Genomic DNA, 16,792 nt, shown 5'->3' with positions numbered 1-16,792 from the left:
GTTTTTGCAGGTTAATTTCCTCCTGTGGAAACCTGAAGAGTCACAAATGTTTTTTTTAATAAAAAACTACCATAGTCAACTTACAGGGGGATTGTCCTCTGAATTATGTTGAAATTCAAAGAAGTGTAATTAGACCTGAGCAAACATGCAGAAACAGACACAGCAACGAGATCTGCCGACAGCTGTTTGTGTGTGTGTGTGTGTGGTTATGTGTGCATGTGCGTGCATAACAAAATTAGTTTTAGATTTCTTCAAACACGTTCATATAAACAGCCTGAAATATTGGAACAGCAGTGTAGTTTTTACTTTTCTTAAAAGCTTGAAAGTCAGTGTTTGGTATGACCGCCTTCATTCTTCAACACAGCCTGAAGTCTCTTAGTGAGCTTTCTTCTACTTTCTTTAAGCAGTCTTCAGGAATAGTTCTCCCAGCTTCTTAAAGGACATTCAAAGGGTTCTTTGGATGTTGGCTGCCTTTTTGTTTCATTCTCTGTCAAGATGATCCCACATTGCTGTAATAAGTCTGAGGCCTGTGCTCTGAGGAGGCCAATCAATGACTGATAGTGCTCCTTGTGTGTGTTTTTTTAATCCAGGTATGCTTTTACTGCACTGGCAGTGTGTTTGGGATAATTTTGCTGAAAAATGAAGGTGTCGCCAATCAGATGCTTTTAAATAGTGTTGTCAACACGTTCCATCAGCATTCACATGATCGCTGTTGCAGTCCTAAACATGACAGAGCGCCAACCAGATGGCTATAGAAAATGACTGTTTTACCTCTTTCCTGATGTCTTCCATATATTTATGACCCAGAAATCTTACACTTGGATTCATCTTTCCATCAGACCTGTTACCGATGATTTTCAGTCTAGTTCTTGGGTAATTTGGCATACCTCAGCCTTTTCTCCCCATCTCCCTGGGGGAATGGGTTCTCAACAGCCACCCTTACACTGAGACCATTTCTAATGAGGCTTTAGTCAACAGTAGATGGATCAACTGAAGGACCTGATGTGTCTCTCAGGACCTGTGTCATGTGTTTTCTGGATTTTTTCCTATTTCTTAAGGACATGACTTTTAGATACTGTTCATCTGCTGTAGATCATTTTTAAGGCCTGCCACATCTTCTTTTGTTCTCCAGTTGTCCACTTTTTTAAGTCCACACTGTACATTATGCTACGATATGGCAGCTTTTCAGCTAATAGCTCTTTGGGAATCAACTTGATTGTGCAAAAAATACTATTGTATGTCTGTCAAACTGTGTTATCGTTGGGAGTTTCATAGATTCAATCAGCTAAAGAAATGGAAACAAATTATGTGTTCTTACAACAGACTGCTAGTAACAAAGATACAATTTGAAATTGGCTCTTTGCTAAGTTTTCTGTTATGTGTAAAAACAACACTGGTTCATCCTGTAAGTTAAGAGCCTTTTTTATGTTTCAGTGATTCATAGGTCAGTGTTAAGAGGTTCAATAAGCATTCCATTTAAGTAATTGTTTTATTGGTGCTGAAGTACTACAGTATTTTAGACCCGTCAGACTGTGCTATCTTTGGCATTTGTTGTCGATTCAGCTAAGGAAAGGGACAAATTATATCTTTTGGGACAGGTTGCTAAAGTGCCCAAAGGTACAGTTTAAATGTTGTTCTTTGTTAATATTTTTGTTATCTGTAGAGAAAACATTGGTTCATCCCTGTATTTTAGGGGCCTTTTGTAATACTTTAATTATTCATAGGTCAGTGTTAGGCTTAACACACTGAAAACATTCCTCTGAAAATATTCGGGTACAAGGAGTGGACTGAACATGAGCGGAAAAGTATTTTTCGACCTGAAGAAGTGTTGCTCAAGATCACTTAAAAAAATTGTAAGTCTGGTTCCTTGGAAGCAAAATACAAAGAGAAAAAGGGGAGCTCATTTCTGTATATTCTCACAGTACTGTATATTTTATGTAAATGAGTGACCTTTGTGTATTAAAGTAGTGAATTTGTCTTCTTATGCACATGTTCCTTTGATATTTTACAGAAAGAAGTGTTGCAAGGGCTTTAAGTTTGTTCTGGGCCAGTGCATTCCTGAAGGTATGAAACTGGATATCTCTCCTGTGCTTCTCTGATTATTTTGGGAATTCTTCCCAAACCCATCCAGTCTTTAGTCTTATAATATATAATAATAAAAACTTAATGGTAGATGGATCTGAGATGCTCAGTTTCTGTTTTCTTGCTCATACTGACAAAGCGCTTCATTTATGTCCAGACTATGACGTATGCGCCGGCGCCCCCTGTGAGCAGCAGTGTACCGATCATTTCGGCAGAGTGGTGTGTACCTGTTACCCCGGCTATCGCTATGACCGTGAGCGTCACAGAAGGCGAGAGAAGCCCTATTGTCTGGGTGGGTACACCACATACATATTAATCAGTGTCATCTTTTAAAATAATGTTTGATTATTTGATCTTAACGGTCATTTAAAAGAAGCCTGTGCTCCTTTTGTTTTATTGTACTTGTACAAAGACAAAATACCTTACGATGAATATTTTTTATATATATTTCTTTAAATGATCATGAGGTTGTGCTTGTCAGTGAAACCTAAGTGACCCGAAGTGACACTTTGTCTTTCTTTTATCTCCCTCCTGTCACCGCATGATGCAGACATCAATGAATGCGCAGACAAAAACATGACTGCATGCTCTCAGATCTGCATTAACTCTGTGGGGAGCTACAGGTGTGAGTGTGAGAAAGGCTACTTCCTGGAAGAAGATGGGAAAACATGCACCAAGGGGGAGAGAGGTGAGATTGACATTTTCTCTTCAGCCAAGGTCACCTCACAGTCAGACGTGCCCTTGAATAAAGAGACTGACATTTTGTCTTTATTCAAGGGCACCTCTGACTGTGACGTGAAGCTGACAGCTTGTTATTGGTGTATGTGAGCGAGAGAGGGAGGCAGAGGAAGAGGAGGGGTACTGCAAAACACAGACACCTGGGAGTCATTAGACATCTTCGACCCTTGTGCATGTCAGAATGGTTCTGTCTCGTCAACGTGCTGCTGCCCCTTTGACTCCTGATCTTTCCTGATTTGCTGGGTGTATTTGAAGAAAGCTCAAATGTTCTAGGCGATAAAAAAACATTTTTTTTCTTATTTTGCCTCAGATTCAGTTGCAATGAAGCAGTAAAGTGCTAAAGATTTGTTACTTCCTCCCTTGCGTTCATCTTCCATTGCATACTATAGTTCAGAAAAAAGCTGGAGAATGAGAAACTGCGGTACACAATCATGCTGCCACTTTATGTCCCGCTGTTTTGTAATATAGTGGGGGAAAATAATATCCAGACAGTTTCACTATTCAACCACAGGCTCAAGACCAAACTAGAAGAGCTACAGTGTGCTTCTTTATGGGCTTTGTTTCCATAGGAATGTGAGGTATGTGCAAGTTTATTGATTAGATATTATCGTTTTATCGTTTTATTTATTGCATATGAGAGCATGAGGGTGGGAATGGATGTCTGTATCTGTGTGTGCCTGTTTGTCTGTGTCTATATGTCAGGTTGGGTATCAGACGCCACCTCTCTAGGGACATCTCAGGCCCTCCAAGGTATGGAGGCCTATCTCCCCCCACCACTCCCCCTGCCAGTGGCAGACGCCCTCAGACATCGGTGCGTTGGTGGTTCTTTGTGTCCGGGGGTGGGCGTCCGGCCTCTCGGCCTGGGGCTCAGTCACTCTGGCACAGCTGGCTTCCGGCGGAGCTCATGGGCACGTCACTGCAACCCCCCCTGGCTTCTGCTCCGCGGCTGCCCCTCTGTTGGTCTTCCTTGGTCTCTTGTGTTCTGAGGGCCTCTGGATGTCTGGAGTCTTGATCTCCTCCATACCTGCTTCATGCACTGGAGGACGGGGCTGTGGCTCCCCACACCCTCTAGCAGATCATTACATGAAGGAGCCTTTTAATACAAGTGCGTTCATGCTCACAGGTGTACACACGGGTGCTCACACACACAAACTACACCCTTTTTGGCTCCTACCTCAAAGCACACTGTGTGCTGTCGATCTTACGTGCTGCACAATAATGTTTAATATTTACTATTATATTCCCATAGATCATCGTGATGTTGTTTATTATGTTGCTCTTTTTTTTCTTCTGCTTGTTTTCTTTTTTCTTTCTCAACAGGTGATCCAGGTGATTGATTTATGTATTTTTTGTCTGCTTATTTTGTTGGTTTTTGTTTTTTTGCCCTTTATCACATTTCCTCTTCCCCCGCTGTTTTTCTTTCCCTCTTTCTTTCTCCCCTTTCTTTTCCCCAGTCAAATCTGTCCCATATTTAGCTAGTGAAAATAAAATAAAATAAACAATAAAAAAAAAAAGGTGAATCAAATAGACCATTACGGCAAGGCTGGGATGGTCCATTTGGTAAAGTAAATCCGTTGGGCCTTTAGACAATAATTCTGATGGCAAAAGAGCCAAACGGGACAGGCAAAAAAAAGAAAAGAAAAAAAAAGATATTATCGTTTTAATATGGACGAACGAGCAAAAAGCTGAAAAAGTGGAAAGGAAAGTGAGAAAAAAAGACATGTAGAGTTATTTTCAGTTGTAACAATATGTTATTAAATCACATTGTTAACTCTGAACTCATTTTAATTCTGCACTTTCCAGAGACTGACTCATTTTCTACAGCCCCTGCCAACTTTAGTTCAGTAAATCACCCACAATGGTTAACGCACCTTTTCGTTAGTGGATTTGCTTTTCCCCAGTTATTAAAAAAGAGAGTATTTGCAAGAACAAAACTGCTCAATCTTATATTCATCACACAAAGAAAGCAGTCACTATCCGGTTGTACAAATCACATCAGAATAAAGTCAGAACTGGTCCATGAATAGTTTCCTCATTTCAGGTTTTAATACCTGTTTCTGAAAAGACTAAAGCACAAACAGAACTATAAGACTAAATAACTGTTTTGCTGCTTTTGCCTTCAGAACATAAGCCACTCATCCCTCACTCTGCTCACACAGCTTATCGGAAACCCATCGAACAGTTACGAAGGCAGCACTGCTGAACATGACAACACTATTTAAATTATTAGACTGTTTTGGCGACAGATTTAATGTAACCTGACAGTAATAACAATTGTGGTTTCCCTTTATGTGGTCAATTTAACACAGCTCTGAATCATACGCTTTAGGTTAACTTTCCCAAAGCATAGCTTTTGGTTTACACTTTATGACAAGCAAGTGAAAGATACGTGGTTCGGTCCCAGGAAGAGACACAATTTCCTTTGGGGGTTACATCAAGAAGAGAATCCAACATAAATACCTGCCAAATCAAAAATGTGGAGCTTTCCACTGTGGTGATCCTTGTTGAATAAGGGAGCAGCCAGATGTAGCTTCTTCAGTAAAGTCTGTTTTCCTGACAGTTTTCTAAGAAAAGCATTATGTTAACATAAACATTTTCCCATTTCCCAGCAGTACATCTCTTTGAGAAGTCTGATAATGTCATGAATACTGGAACCTGCTCAGCCACGTGTGATGATTTCTACCAAATTAAGATGTCTGTCCTACAGCTTAAACAGAAGGTAAAAATGTGCGCATTGGATTGGTCCATTTCACCCACAAACTCAACAGAAATATCACAAATCTTGCAAACTGAGCTACACATGTGCATGACAGCAGTATGTTAGTTTTCATTGTGGAACTCAAAAAAAAAATTTTTTTTTAATAAAATAAACATAAAAATGTAGATGTTCTTTAAAGTTTCAGAAAAAAGTAAGTAAAGATTTCATTTATTCATATCATGGAAAGGTTAGGAACCCTCAGTTTGAACACCTGTACCCAAGGTCACAGGCTAAAGTCTTGTATAATTTTTACTGATCAGCAGGTGAACCACAACCTTTCAGTGTGTGTGTGTGTGTGTGTGTGTGTGTGTGTGTGTGTGTGTGTGTGTGTGCGCGCGCCAGCATGGACAGATGCTTCTGCGTCTTGCATGAATTCTGATTTGTCAGCCCTGGCAGCATGGTGAGGTCTTTAAGGTATTACCCCCAGGGGTCACCAGCTCCACATGATGTTCTACTCAGATCAAAGATAACTTTTTCCTCAAGGATGCTACTTAGTATACAGGAGCAGGAAAGCTCCTGGTCATGCTGAATAATGCAGAGGGGTTGCCTGGCCTTCCATCTGGCTGGGTTACTGCTTTTACTGTGGTGCAGAGAGATGATCAACTTTAATCTTTGGCAGAGAATAAAATTTTAGCTTAATTTTAGTTTATGTTGGCCCTCCAGGGTGAAAGTTTCCTTTCCTGTTTGACATTGCAGGCTTTTATGAGTCATTGTATGTAAAACTGTTTTTAAAACTAAATGCATAATTGTACAGTCAGATATTTATATGTTTTATATAACTTCCAAATCAGCTTTAAAAAGGGCTTAATTAATTCAGCAATTTTTAGTTAACTTTCCATGGCATTTACAGTGTTATTCAACCATTTCTTCTTTTTCTTTCGTAACTCCTCTAAGATGGCTTTGCTGTCAAACAGTGCTGGCATCCCTGAGCAGATGACGAGTGAAAAACTCCCATCACCTATGTCTTTACCAGGGCCTCCAGGTTCCCCTGGACCTCCGGGTAAGACACAGCCTCAGTTTCTACGCAAGAACACCAGCCTCTATGAAGAAGTCATGGCGTTAAGCAAAATGTTGGAAGTACTGATAGGCTAGATGCGTTCAGGCACACCTTACATGAAAAAATTACTGACAGCACTTATGCTATTAGTAGGTTTAAGCCCACACTGGGGAAATGCACTTTTTTAAAACTGATAAAAATGCATTAATCAATAATAATCAACAAAATACAAGAGTTATATATATATATGTGTGTGTGTGTGTCTCTGTGTGTGTTTGTGTGTATTTTAGGTGGTATTTATGACACATTTCTGACACTTATCTTTAACAATCCCTAGTAACAATAAAAGTGATGGATAGATGAACTGATAGAAATGTTTTAGTTTTCACAATTCAAAGCATTGGACAACTTTTAATTTTGACCTGTTAATAGAGAATTAATATTTGTACCATATTTAACTGTAAACTATAGGTAACCTCAAATTGTAAACATCTGCATAGCTAAAATCCAAACTTCAGGGTGTTTTTGTGGTCATCCCTCTTTTAAACAATGTTAGCACACAGTGCAGGTTTTCCTCATATAATATAGGCATTGTTGGCATCATCTTAACATTGAAATCTCTCTAGTACAGCTAAGAAGCATCTATTATGCAGAGTCTGTGTGTGTCTGTGTGTGTAATCTCTTCAGTTGTTTCCTACCCACTCATATCAGTGTGTAATACTTCAGGAGATCCAGGACCAGAAGGCCCTCCAGGAATTACAGGACAGACGGGGCCCCCTGGACCACCTGGCCCCAGAGGCTTAATGGGACCCATTGGACCAACACCCGACCTGTACCACATCAAGCGAGGCCCTCGGGGACCTGTGGTCAGTTATTAAATCCCTGTTTTACAATTAAAAATTTACGCAGAATTTAACAAGAAAAACTAACATTCGTCTTGGATGAAACAGCATTTTATATCCAATTTCTCATATTCTTCATGTCAAATGGAGAATATAAAAATCAGAAAGTTTGTGTCCTGATTGTGACCTATGAATAAGTTGATGTATAGCACCACTCTTACACCAGTTACTTCTATTTATTATTATTTTTATCTTATAATTTTACTTTGTGACACATAGAAGAATGGCTGTTTTAATATGAAAAGCAATAAAATCTTGAAAATCTCTTTTTTCATTTTAATGATTCACTAAATTATTATATTATCAGATAATTTAGTGTAACTGCATTGACAGGAAACCCCCCTGAGAAAGACACAAAATACATCCCATCATGCACCCTTTTAAAGACCCTCATTCTTGCGAGGTGGATAAGGATAACACGTGGAAATGGCAGGACAACAGCTTCGGTTGCTTTCTTTGGCTTGCTGTTTTTGCGCCGTGCCAAGTCTTTCCTGCAAGTGTCAACCCTACATGTTAAAGTGTGGGACTGGAATCAAGAATGTGCAGGATGTGGCTATCAAGACATATTTTCTACTGTTTTAAAGCTCTTGTATTTATGCAATCTTCTCACTGATAAATCAGACTATCATCACCTACCATCAATCACATCACAAGCTGCTTAAAGCCAAAACAAGAGCTGTAGAGCAGTGTTTTTTAGAAGATGACCTGTTGCTTTGTGTTTGAGCGTGGATGCGTTTTTTTAATCTTATTTATACATTTCATCAGTACACATGCTGAGGATCTCCTACTGAAAAGATATTGTCCTCTCATCGCACAACAACCTGGTTAAACTCTAGGTGCAGTTAGGTTTGGTTTGGTCACCAGGCCCTGTGTGTTTGACTTCATGTCTGGATTTCAGAGGTGATGAATGCGTGACTCAGAAGCTTTTTAGTGATCTGAATATTGGCGCTACTCCCTATACAAAGATTATTATCCCATGAAAGAGATCAAAGCACTCTGTGTTGTCAGTTTGAAGTTACTCAGAAATGGCCTGGAGGCAGGAACAGAGTTAATCGTGGGTACTCTCACTTGATGGAGAATAATAAAGTAGTTTTGTATTTTGAGGGGCTTTGGGTAAACTGTTTCTGGGAATATACTGAATTCAACAAGCCGCCACAGAACAATACTTTAAAGCAGTAAATATAATTTCATACCTTTGGAGTTTGAAACAAAAGTGACTAAAATATGTTTAAAAATCAAATATATCTGAACTACTTTTTGTATTGAACAGGGGCCTCCAGGAGCACCAGGAAAAGACGGTCTAAAGGTGAGTTCAGATGCTATTTAGCCAACCAAAAATCTTAATTTTGGGGAATTTTAAAGTATAAATTTCCTCTACAAGGCAATTTCTGTAGACAAGAGTAGAATTGCCCATCACATTGATCCCTTAGGGAGCAGGAGGAGTCATCACCATTGACATATTGCATCCTATTTTAAAAAAGAAGTCGGTGCCGTGAGTGCAGAAAGCACCGGCTGTATAGATTTGCCAAAATCACATCAATCAAAGTAAATTTCTCAATAGCTAAATTGTTTCCCCCCCTCTCCAGATTTGTTCAGGATGAAAAGCACAAGGCAGGTGCCAGAATACTTGTTAATCCTCACCTGGGTGCTGCGCGGGCACATGAGGGGATTACTTAACTGCAAGTTGCTACAAGTTTATAGGCAGTTTTCACAGTTTTGTGTACAACATGAACACAAGCTTTGGTCGATGCTTGAAACGTGCGTTACATATTCTTATAGAGAGGGTCAGGATTTTGCTCACTTGGAAAGAAATTTCTCAAATCAGACTTGAGCCCGTGACTTCAGCACAGAAATGTCATTGACCACCAATGTGAACACTATAGATACCTCTGGGCTGTTTTGGTTGTTTGGAATCACCTGGATTTATTCAGATTGGCCAGTTGGAGATGTTATTATAAACAGGCTAACAGGAATGCTTTTCTCTGCTTTGCGTTCTTGTGAAGCCTAAGACAAAGGGTTAAAAAAAGAAGGCTCTGACAGATGGTTAAGTCTGAGATTAAGTGGGCACAATGCAGATTTCATCCTAGTTACTGTGAGATTTCACTTGTGACTGTGGCAGTTGTTACTAAGATTAGCCTCAAAGAAAAAGCTTTTTAAAAATAGAACAGAGCTCTCTCTCTATCTTTGATTTGACCCTAGCCTGTGATAAGTACAGCAGGTCGGTGGTGCAGTGAGTGAGTGAGGTAAGTTTTCTTTTTTAGTTTCACTGGGGACGTGATCCTGAACCTTCAGGATGTCAGAATGAATTTAGACTGAGAGCAGCCAGATGAAGTAGTTAAAGGAGCTAATATGCAGAAACCTTGAAACATTATGAGACTTAACAGTGCCCATGATTGGACACCAGGGTGGTTGTGTTTGTTTAAAAGAAAAATAAATCAGTTACAAGAGCAAGGTATGAAAGCTTCAGAGATTCTCATGTTAAATTGGACCTTGTAACTCTGTTTGCTTGGCTTGTAGATTGAACGCATGGAAAGACTTAGGTGCATCTGCCTTATTGACACAGTACCTTGGTGTTCTTTTCAGTGCAGCTGGGATGTTTGTGCGGATAGATTGGAGGGTTATGGTAATATGTCTCTCAGAGTAACAAATCCAAACCATCTGCCAAAACACTCCCAGCCCCCTTGTGACCCTGAGCATGGCTAACAGGGTAGTCAGCTTAATGTGTATGTGCTACTGTAAATCACCAGGCTGCCATGATAATTCACAGTCAAGCTGTAAAGGATCCAGCTTACTAAAGGGGCTAATTTTACTTTTTTGCTTAGAAATGTATTTGTTATCTAAAGCTAGAAAAGAGGATTTTACACTAAACTCTATGGAGAGCCACACTTTGTATTCTCACATTTTGAGCATGAGCTTTAGGGGTGACATTTAGATAGTCTATGTTTCAAACTTTACACAGAGTTGATGAAAGCTGCATTGCTGTTTTAGCAAATATATATAACAACACAGTACATGCTTCTTTGATATAATGTGCTCCCATTTATTCCTTTTTTAATCCATGAAGCAATCGTGTTTACTTTCATCCTGAACTCAGTTTTCCAGTTTGTGAAAGTTCCCGTAGCAGAATATCATGAATTCCTCTCATGCATTTTCCTTCAGTGTAATTCATCTTAACTAAATATTTGTTTTGTTTCCTCAGGGGGACAGAGGAGCTCCTGGGCCTGTTGGACCACCAGTAAGACTAAGGCTGTCTATACCGAGGCCACATTACTGTAACTCGTTACTATCAAATAGAAAAGTGTAGTTAAACTACAGCATGGCTGGGAAATTAGATGGTATCTCATGGAAAGTAAGCATTATCATCATGTCCACACATCCAGTGGCCAGATCACCAAACAGCTTGAGCCTTGATGCAATAAACTCTTGTGTAATAATTATATTTATATCCACAAATAAGCTAAAAATCTAAATTTCTAAATCAGTTTTTCTGTATCTCTTTGGTCAAACTCAGGGCCCTCCAGGATCCTTTGATTTCCTGCTTCTGCTGATGGCAGACATCCGAAATGACATCGCAGACCTGCAGAGCAAGGTTTACGGTCGACCTATGCACACTCTAGAGGAGGTCTTTCCCACAGTCACTGACAGCTGGAGACAAAACCAGGACCCTTTAGATATGGGCTCGGGTGAGGACTCTAAGGAAGCGCCGCCTCGAACAGGCGGAGGGCCGAAGAGGAACAGGAAGAGGAAACCAACACGAGAGAGAACAGAGTGAACAAACTGGAATGAATGAAAAAGTACAAAAAATACATTGTCTTTGGTGTGAATATTAAAATGATCTGCCTTCTTATTTAACTTCTTTAAAAAAGAACATATTTTATGCTGTTTGATTACAGATTGTCTATTTTTGTATGATATACAAAATTTCATCTATTTTTTAACAAAAATGAGTAGACTGTGCCAACGCATGCTTTTTTATTGCATATTTTCAGAAACCTACTGTTCCTTTATAGCACATTAAAGAAGTCTCTCATAAAAACAGTTTTTTTTCTCTTTAACTGTAAACAATCGGCATGTGTTGCATCATTTTTGTGCTTGCAGGAAGAATTAAAGCAGCAAAATATAGAATTTTACTTTTTAACCTTAGTGCATTGAGTGTCATCTATTGCATGCCCCATTGTCATTTTTAAAACTTTGTTTTACCAAAAGTAATGATTCAAAGAAATTTTGGAAATACTGCTGTAGTAGCAGCTGTGATCAGAGCTGCAACTGTGGATTATCGGTAAGTTTCAAATGTCACTGAAATGACACCGCACCTTATCTAATACAGCGTTCCTCGAGGTCTTTGTTGGCCTTTTAAATCTTAAGAAGTTTTTGACTTCTGTCAAGGAGGTGCCATTTTTTCTGTGTAGTTTTGAATGAATTCTCATAAAACTTTGTTCTGATAAAGACGAAATGAATACATACCAAATATTCCCTTAAAAGTGAATACTGCCCAGAGAGTGAGCTGTCTTGGTGGAGGTTTGCGCTCTCACAGTGGTTCTTGTTTTGTAATGTTTTGCTACCTGTAAGAGCTCCAAAGTGAGAACAGTTTTGTTTTTTCATAATTTATTTCTAGTTTTTGCAAAAACAAAAAACAGATGCATATTTGTTATCACAGCTTCCTTTGATATACGCAGTGACGCTGCGCGCTGTGGTGTTAGTTGGAGGGCTGCGTTAGGCACCAGAGCAGCCTTCTGGTGCCTAACCATAGCCTGTAACTTGATAATTTTAAAGTAAACTTCTTAAAACCGAATTATATCTCCTGCCATGGACACCAGACTAAAGTTTCTGTGCCTACAGCTCATTAGTGGCTTGTTTAAAACTCAGAATAAAAACCACTGCGCTTGTATATCTGATCTAATAATAAACCAACCAAAGTAAAGCCTTCTCTGCAAGCAGGCAACTTTCAGAGGGCAGTGTGAATGTCAGCTGACTAAAATGTTTAAATTTTTTTTCTCCACCAGAGGGAGACCTTCTCAAAGCAAGAGATCGAAAGCAGTCTGATGTTTAAAAAGAAATCTTATTTTTAACCGACCTGTTGATTTGTTGGCAGAAAACAGGGCAATTTTTCAAGGCTGGAGAAAATTTTTTTTAAAAACCTGTTCATCCTTGATGAACATCATGACTAATAATCACCAAAACGAGAATGTTATTTCCTGACCAGGCATATACAAGCCTTAGGAAACAAAAAAAGAGAAAAGAAACGTCTGACTTGACTCATCTGTGCATGTTTTTTTGTTTGTTTGTTTGTTTGTTTTATTTATTTTATGGTATTTGGTGTTTTGATTTTTTTGCCATTATCCACAATAATCCCAGCCACATCCACACACTATGAACGATTTTGATAGCATTCTCTTACATATTACCACCAAATATTACCATTATGTGGTGCCACTCACTCTCTGGTTGAGTTAACCTGATTTTATATTACATTATTATCCATTCCTTGTTTAAGAAAGAATAACCAGAAGAAAGGACAATACAGTACTTAGTTGTGTTTGTACATCAAGCATTCAGTACCCTTATGAATCCACTAGATGGCAGTAATTTCTCAGTCCTGTACAGCGTGTACTGTTTGAGTTCAGCCCATTAAATGATGCACAGCACAGAGTGCTGACTGAACTCATTAGACTTTGGCGTGTAGTTCACAGGGATCCACACAGACACAATCAAAACACCGTGATGAATAAAGCTTTGTGGGAATGCTCACTCAGCATGGGTAATGTGTACATGCTTGTTTATTTTGGGACTCTGTGACATTACCTTTTCTTCTCTCTCAAAGATTGACCTGCAGGCGTCAGAGTGATCATTTTGTTCCTGGAAGAACTTTTTGTTCCCTGATTTAAATCATATTCACATTCGTTATCTTTTCTATTAGAAACATTTATGTCGTTCCCAAAAGACAAACGCAGATTTGTTCATTCTTTGACAACATCCTAACCGAAATCCATTCAGATAGTTGGAAGTTTTGGATTTTGGATGCCAGCCTCATTAGACACTACATCATTGTTAACACGTTGTGTATTTGTTTCACAATGAGCCCATTTTCCCACAACGCTGCATGTTATGATTTGCATTTGATTAAAGAGGGACCGATATTGAAGTGCTGGGCGATTCTTTTTAACAAGCTGGGCTCCTCTCATATAGAAAGAGACAAAAACACGGGGAAATCTTGGCAATAAATTTCTCAAATATCTCTTCTGGAAGTAATTAATCACCACTGTAGAAGGACAGGCCTTTAAAAGGATTTCAAATATTTGCTGAAGTGGCCCCTTGTTCCCAATTATATCTCTCTGCTTGCCCCCTTCATTATTTAGAACTGTCCACAAAAAATATGGAGCACTAAATGGGAACATGCACACACACACACACACAAACAGACCCCAAAGAAAATGTTTAGTAGCAAAAAGGATGAGTGAGTTACTGTGTTGTTAAAAAGCCCTAATGAGGTAATTTTATTAGTAGCGGCTGCCCAGGACTGTTGGAAACAGATGGAGGAAACAAACAGAGAGGGGCAGCATAAAGAAAATTAGTGCTACCCAATTCATTAATTAATAAATTAGTGTGGGCAGCAAATTAACTGCCCCAAAAAATCTTCCATTCAGCAAAGATTATGATGGAAGAAAAAAAATACATTGTTGCCCTTCAGCGTAATTACAAGACAGTGCAAATTCAATTCTAATGAGGCGAAAGGCACCCCCTTAACATACATCCCCTATTCCCCCCTCTCTAAAAGGGCTTGCTCTTGTTGAGGCCTAAGTTTAAGGAAGTATTGAGAGTGAAGGAGACAATGATGAGAGATCGGCCAGGGTCTAAGTGCTTTATGTGCTGCAAACAGGTAGAGAGGATTGAATGGCTCTCTTTCTGGGACTCCTGGGGGGCCTGTCTTCCCAGCACAACAACACTTGGCCCTGAGAAAAGGGCCCGCTGAGGACCTGGAGAGTGAATGGACCTGTGCCGTGGTGGGTCAGACTGAATGGCCGCAAGTTCTCCGCTGATTAAAAACGATGTTGTGCCGGTCCGGGCTTCAACACATGTACGCAAACACACACACTTATGCGTGTAGACACAAAAAAACACACACAATCACACATGCACATACTGAGAGCCCTCACCCTTCCACCTCTCCCTCTCATTGAGTTATCTTTACTCGGGCTTTGTCTCCTCTAATTGGAGCTGATGAGTGACTAATTGGTAGCTTTTTTACAACACCCGGTACTTAAGCAATGGCAAACCGAGTGAGGCAGCATGAGCGGAGTTAATGAGAGGCTTTGCACAAATAAAGGCTTTAAAATGGGCCTGTTTCACAGAATGGGAGAAAAAGGAAAGTTGAGGATATCTTTTGTGTCCTCCACATCTTTCACTGATGTGCAGGTATCTAAAAAGGGAGCGGGAGTGGTGGAGGGCACACAGTGGCTGCTGAAACGTTGAGCACTTGTCTGCATAAAGGGATCTGTTCTGTATTGTTTGGGCCCCATCGTTTAGTGTGTCTGTTAATAATGAGAAAGGGCTGCTCCTCAAATGAATGTGGCAAAGTCCTTAGTGGACAATAAGTGCCCTCTCTTCTGCCCAGACCACACTGGACTGTGTCAAAGCAATCTGAAATGAAGGTTTAGCCCCCTTCTGCATTGTCCGGGGTGAGTGTGTGGCCTGTATGCACAGAGCCAAGCCTGCGAATAATACAGCGGCAGATCAAATCTATGCATTATTGGCTTAAATGATCATAAAACATTCAAAGCTGCTAGGCGTGATAAGCGAAGCTTCTGTGTCTCTTGTGCATCGGGTCAGCATCAGGCTCACTGGATCGTAATTAAAATCATAAGAACAGTGAGTGCCCTGGTCCTCAAAGGAGAGAAGCGATTTGCATGATGGTGGTAAAAGTAAGAGCTCGGTGGGACGTTTCCTTAGCATGCTGTCACCTCAGCAGATATTTAGTCTACGTGATAATGGATTGCTTTGTGCTTTTCCGGTATGAATAAACGCCATGAAGCAACAGGCTTCATTTAACTAAGCCATCGTTCACACCAGGCGTTGACAAGCCACTCTCCCTTTCCTCTTAATGCTTTAGATGCCCAGATCCCCCAAGAACAAATGGCCCCATGCACAACACAACAGGTATTTGTTTTGTCTGTTAAGGCCACTGGTTCCACAACACACAGAATGATAGGAGGACATCCAGCGGTCAAAACAAGGATAGAACATGCCCCTCAAAAAAGTGCCACCTCAAACCTCATGTGGCTCAACGGCAGAGGCTCGCTGTCATTTCCAGGATTATATTTAGTACAGTATTGTATAATTCGCTGGCCAAATATTTGTTCTGACTCATGCAATAGGCTATTCACAGTTTCACTGACCCATTAACAATCCACGGTTTCCCATTGTCCACTTCTAAATGGATCTATTAGCACCGCCTTTGTTATTCAAATCCTGCATTTCCCCACAAAGAGTGTGGTTTAACTCTCTAATGAGGACTTCCTCAGACAAAAGACAGATGTCTCTATTTTCTCTGCCCTTACAAATCCACTGGGAAGATGTCACGAGTGGTAAGAGCCTGCACCAGACATTTTCACAATTTCATATATTCTCCTTCTTGTGTGTTTTGTTTGGCAGAGCATTTTACAGATGCATTTTAATAGTATATTTAATAGTAGATAATGGATCAATCTAATAGAGTTTTCTTTCCACAGCCTCATGCCACATGACAGTTTTCTGCTATTTAAAGACATGCAAAACAGATCTGGTTTGACAACACTTGTGCATACCTGTCATATAATGGATTTTATTGTTGTGTTGACACAGAGTTGAAAAACAATATTGACGTCTTTCACCTGCTCGAGGAGTTGATCTCCTATTAACCTTGTTTCCAAAAACATGATTAAAGCTTTAGCTCATCTGAATTTTATTCATCTGCTTCACCAACTTTTCACGTGTTGCTTGCAAAGGTAGCCAAATAATTCAGTGGCTCACTCACAGGAAGAAAAAGGCTCCAAACTGGCCCTTGTAGTGGTGCAGCACCCATAGAGGCAACTGGGGGAAAGTGGGGAAAATTTTGAAGTAAATCAAGGCCTCGGTATATGTTTTAATAGTTTATATCATGTTCATCCTCTTCATATAATCACCTGCAAGACCTAATGGAGTGACAACTGCACATGTTAAGGTCACATTGACCCAGTATGCTGCCCTGGGGTAAATATTTGCTATTATGCCCCAAAGTCTCCCACATTTAGTGGGTTGTGTCAAGTTCCTAAGCATCGGTCAGACAGTGCAACATGATTT

The 16,792-nt window shown here is 39.9% G+C and overlaps 1 protein-coding gene across 3 annotated transcripts in view; it reads left to right on the top strand.

The window, feature by feature from the left end:
* ccbe1 (collagen and calcium binding EGF domains 1) overlaps positions 1-11,665 on the top strand; it is a 36,528-nt gene extending 24,863 nt beyond the window's left edge. Inside the window, exons 4-12 of one of the 3 annotated variants that reach the window (XM_084935451.1) lie at positions 2,012-2,064; positions 2,240-2,374; positions 2,633-2,770; positions 5,430-5,539; positions 6,473-6,578; positions 7,302-7,441; positions 8,748-8,783; positions 10,677-10,712; positions 10,989-11,665. In XM_084935451.1, the coding sequence (XP_084791577.1) occupies positions 2,012-2,064; positions 2,240-2,374; positions 2,633-2,770; positions 5,430-5,539; positions 6,473-6,578; positions 7,302-7,441; positions 8,748-8,783; positions 10,677-10,712; positions 10,989-11,249 (1,015 nt within the window). In that variant the 3' untranslated portion in view covers positions 11,250-11,665. The remainder of the gene's footprint in view (positions 1-2,011; positions 2,065-2,239; positions 2,375-2,632; positions 2,771-5,429; positions 5,540-6,472; positions 6,579-7,301; positions 7,442-8,747; positions 8,784-10,676; positions 10,713-10,988) is intronic. The other 2 variants (XM_084935452.1, XM_084935450.1) reach the window with 2 other exon arrangements.
* Positions 11,666-16,792: the final 5,127 nt, after the last annotated feature.

The sequence above is a fragment of the Perissodus microlepis genome, chromosome 7 (assembly GCF_051167445.1).
Source record: "Perissodus microlepis isolate ML-2025 ecotype Zambia chromosome 7, ASM5116744v1, whole genome shotgun sequence".
Taxonomy (NCBI): Eukaryota; Metazoa; Chordata; class Actinopteri; order Cichliformes; family Cichlidae; genus Perissodus; species Perissodus microlepis.
This window is presented reverse-complemented; position numbering and strand designations above follow the sequence as displayed.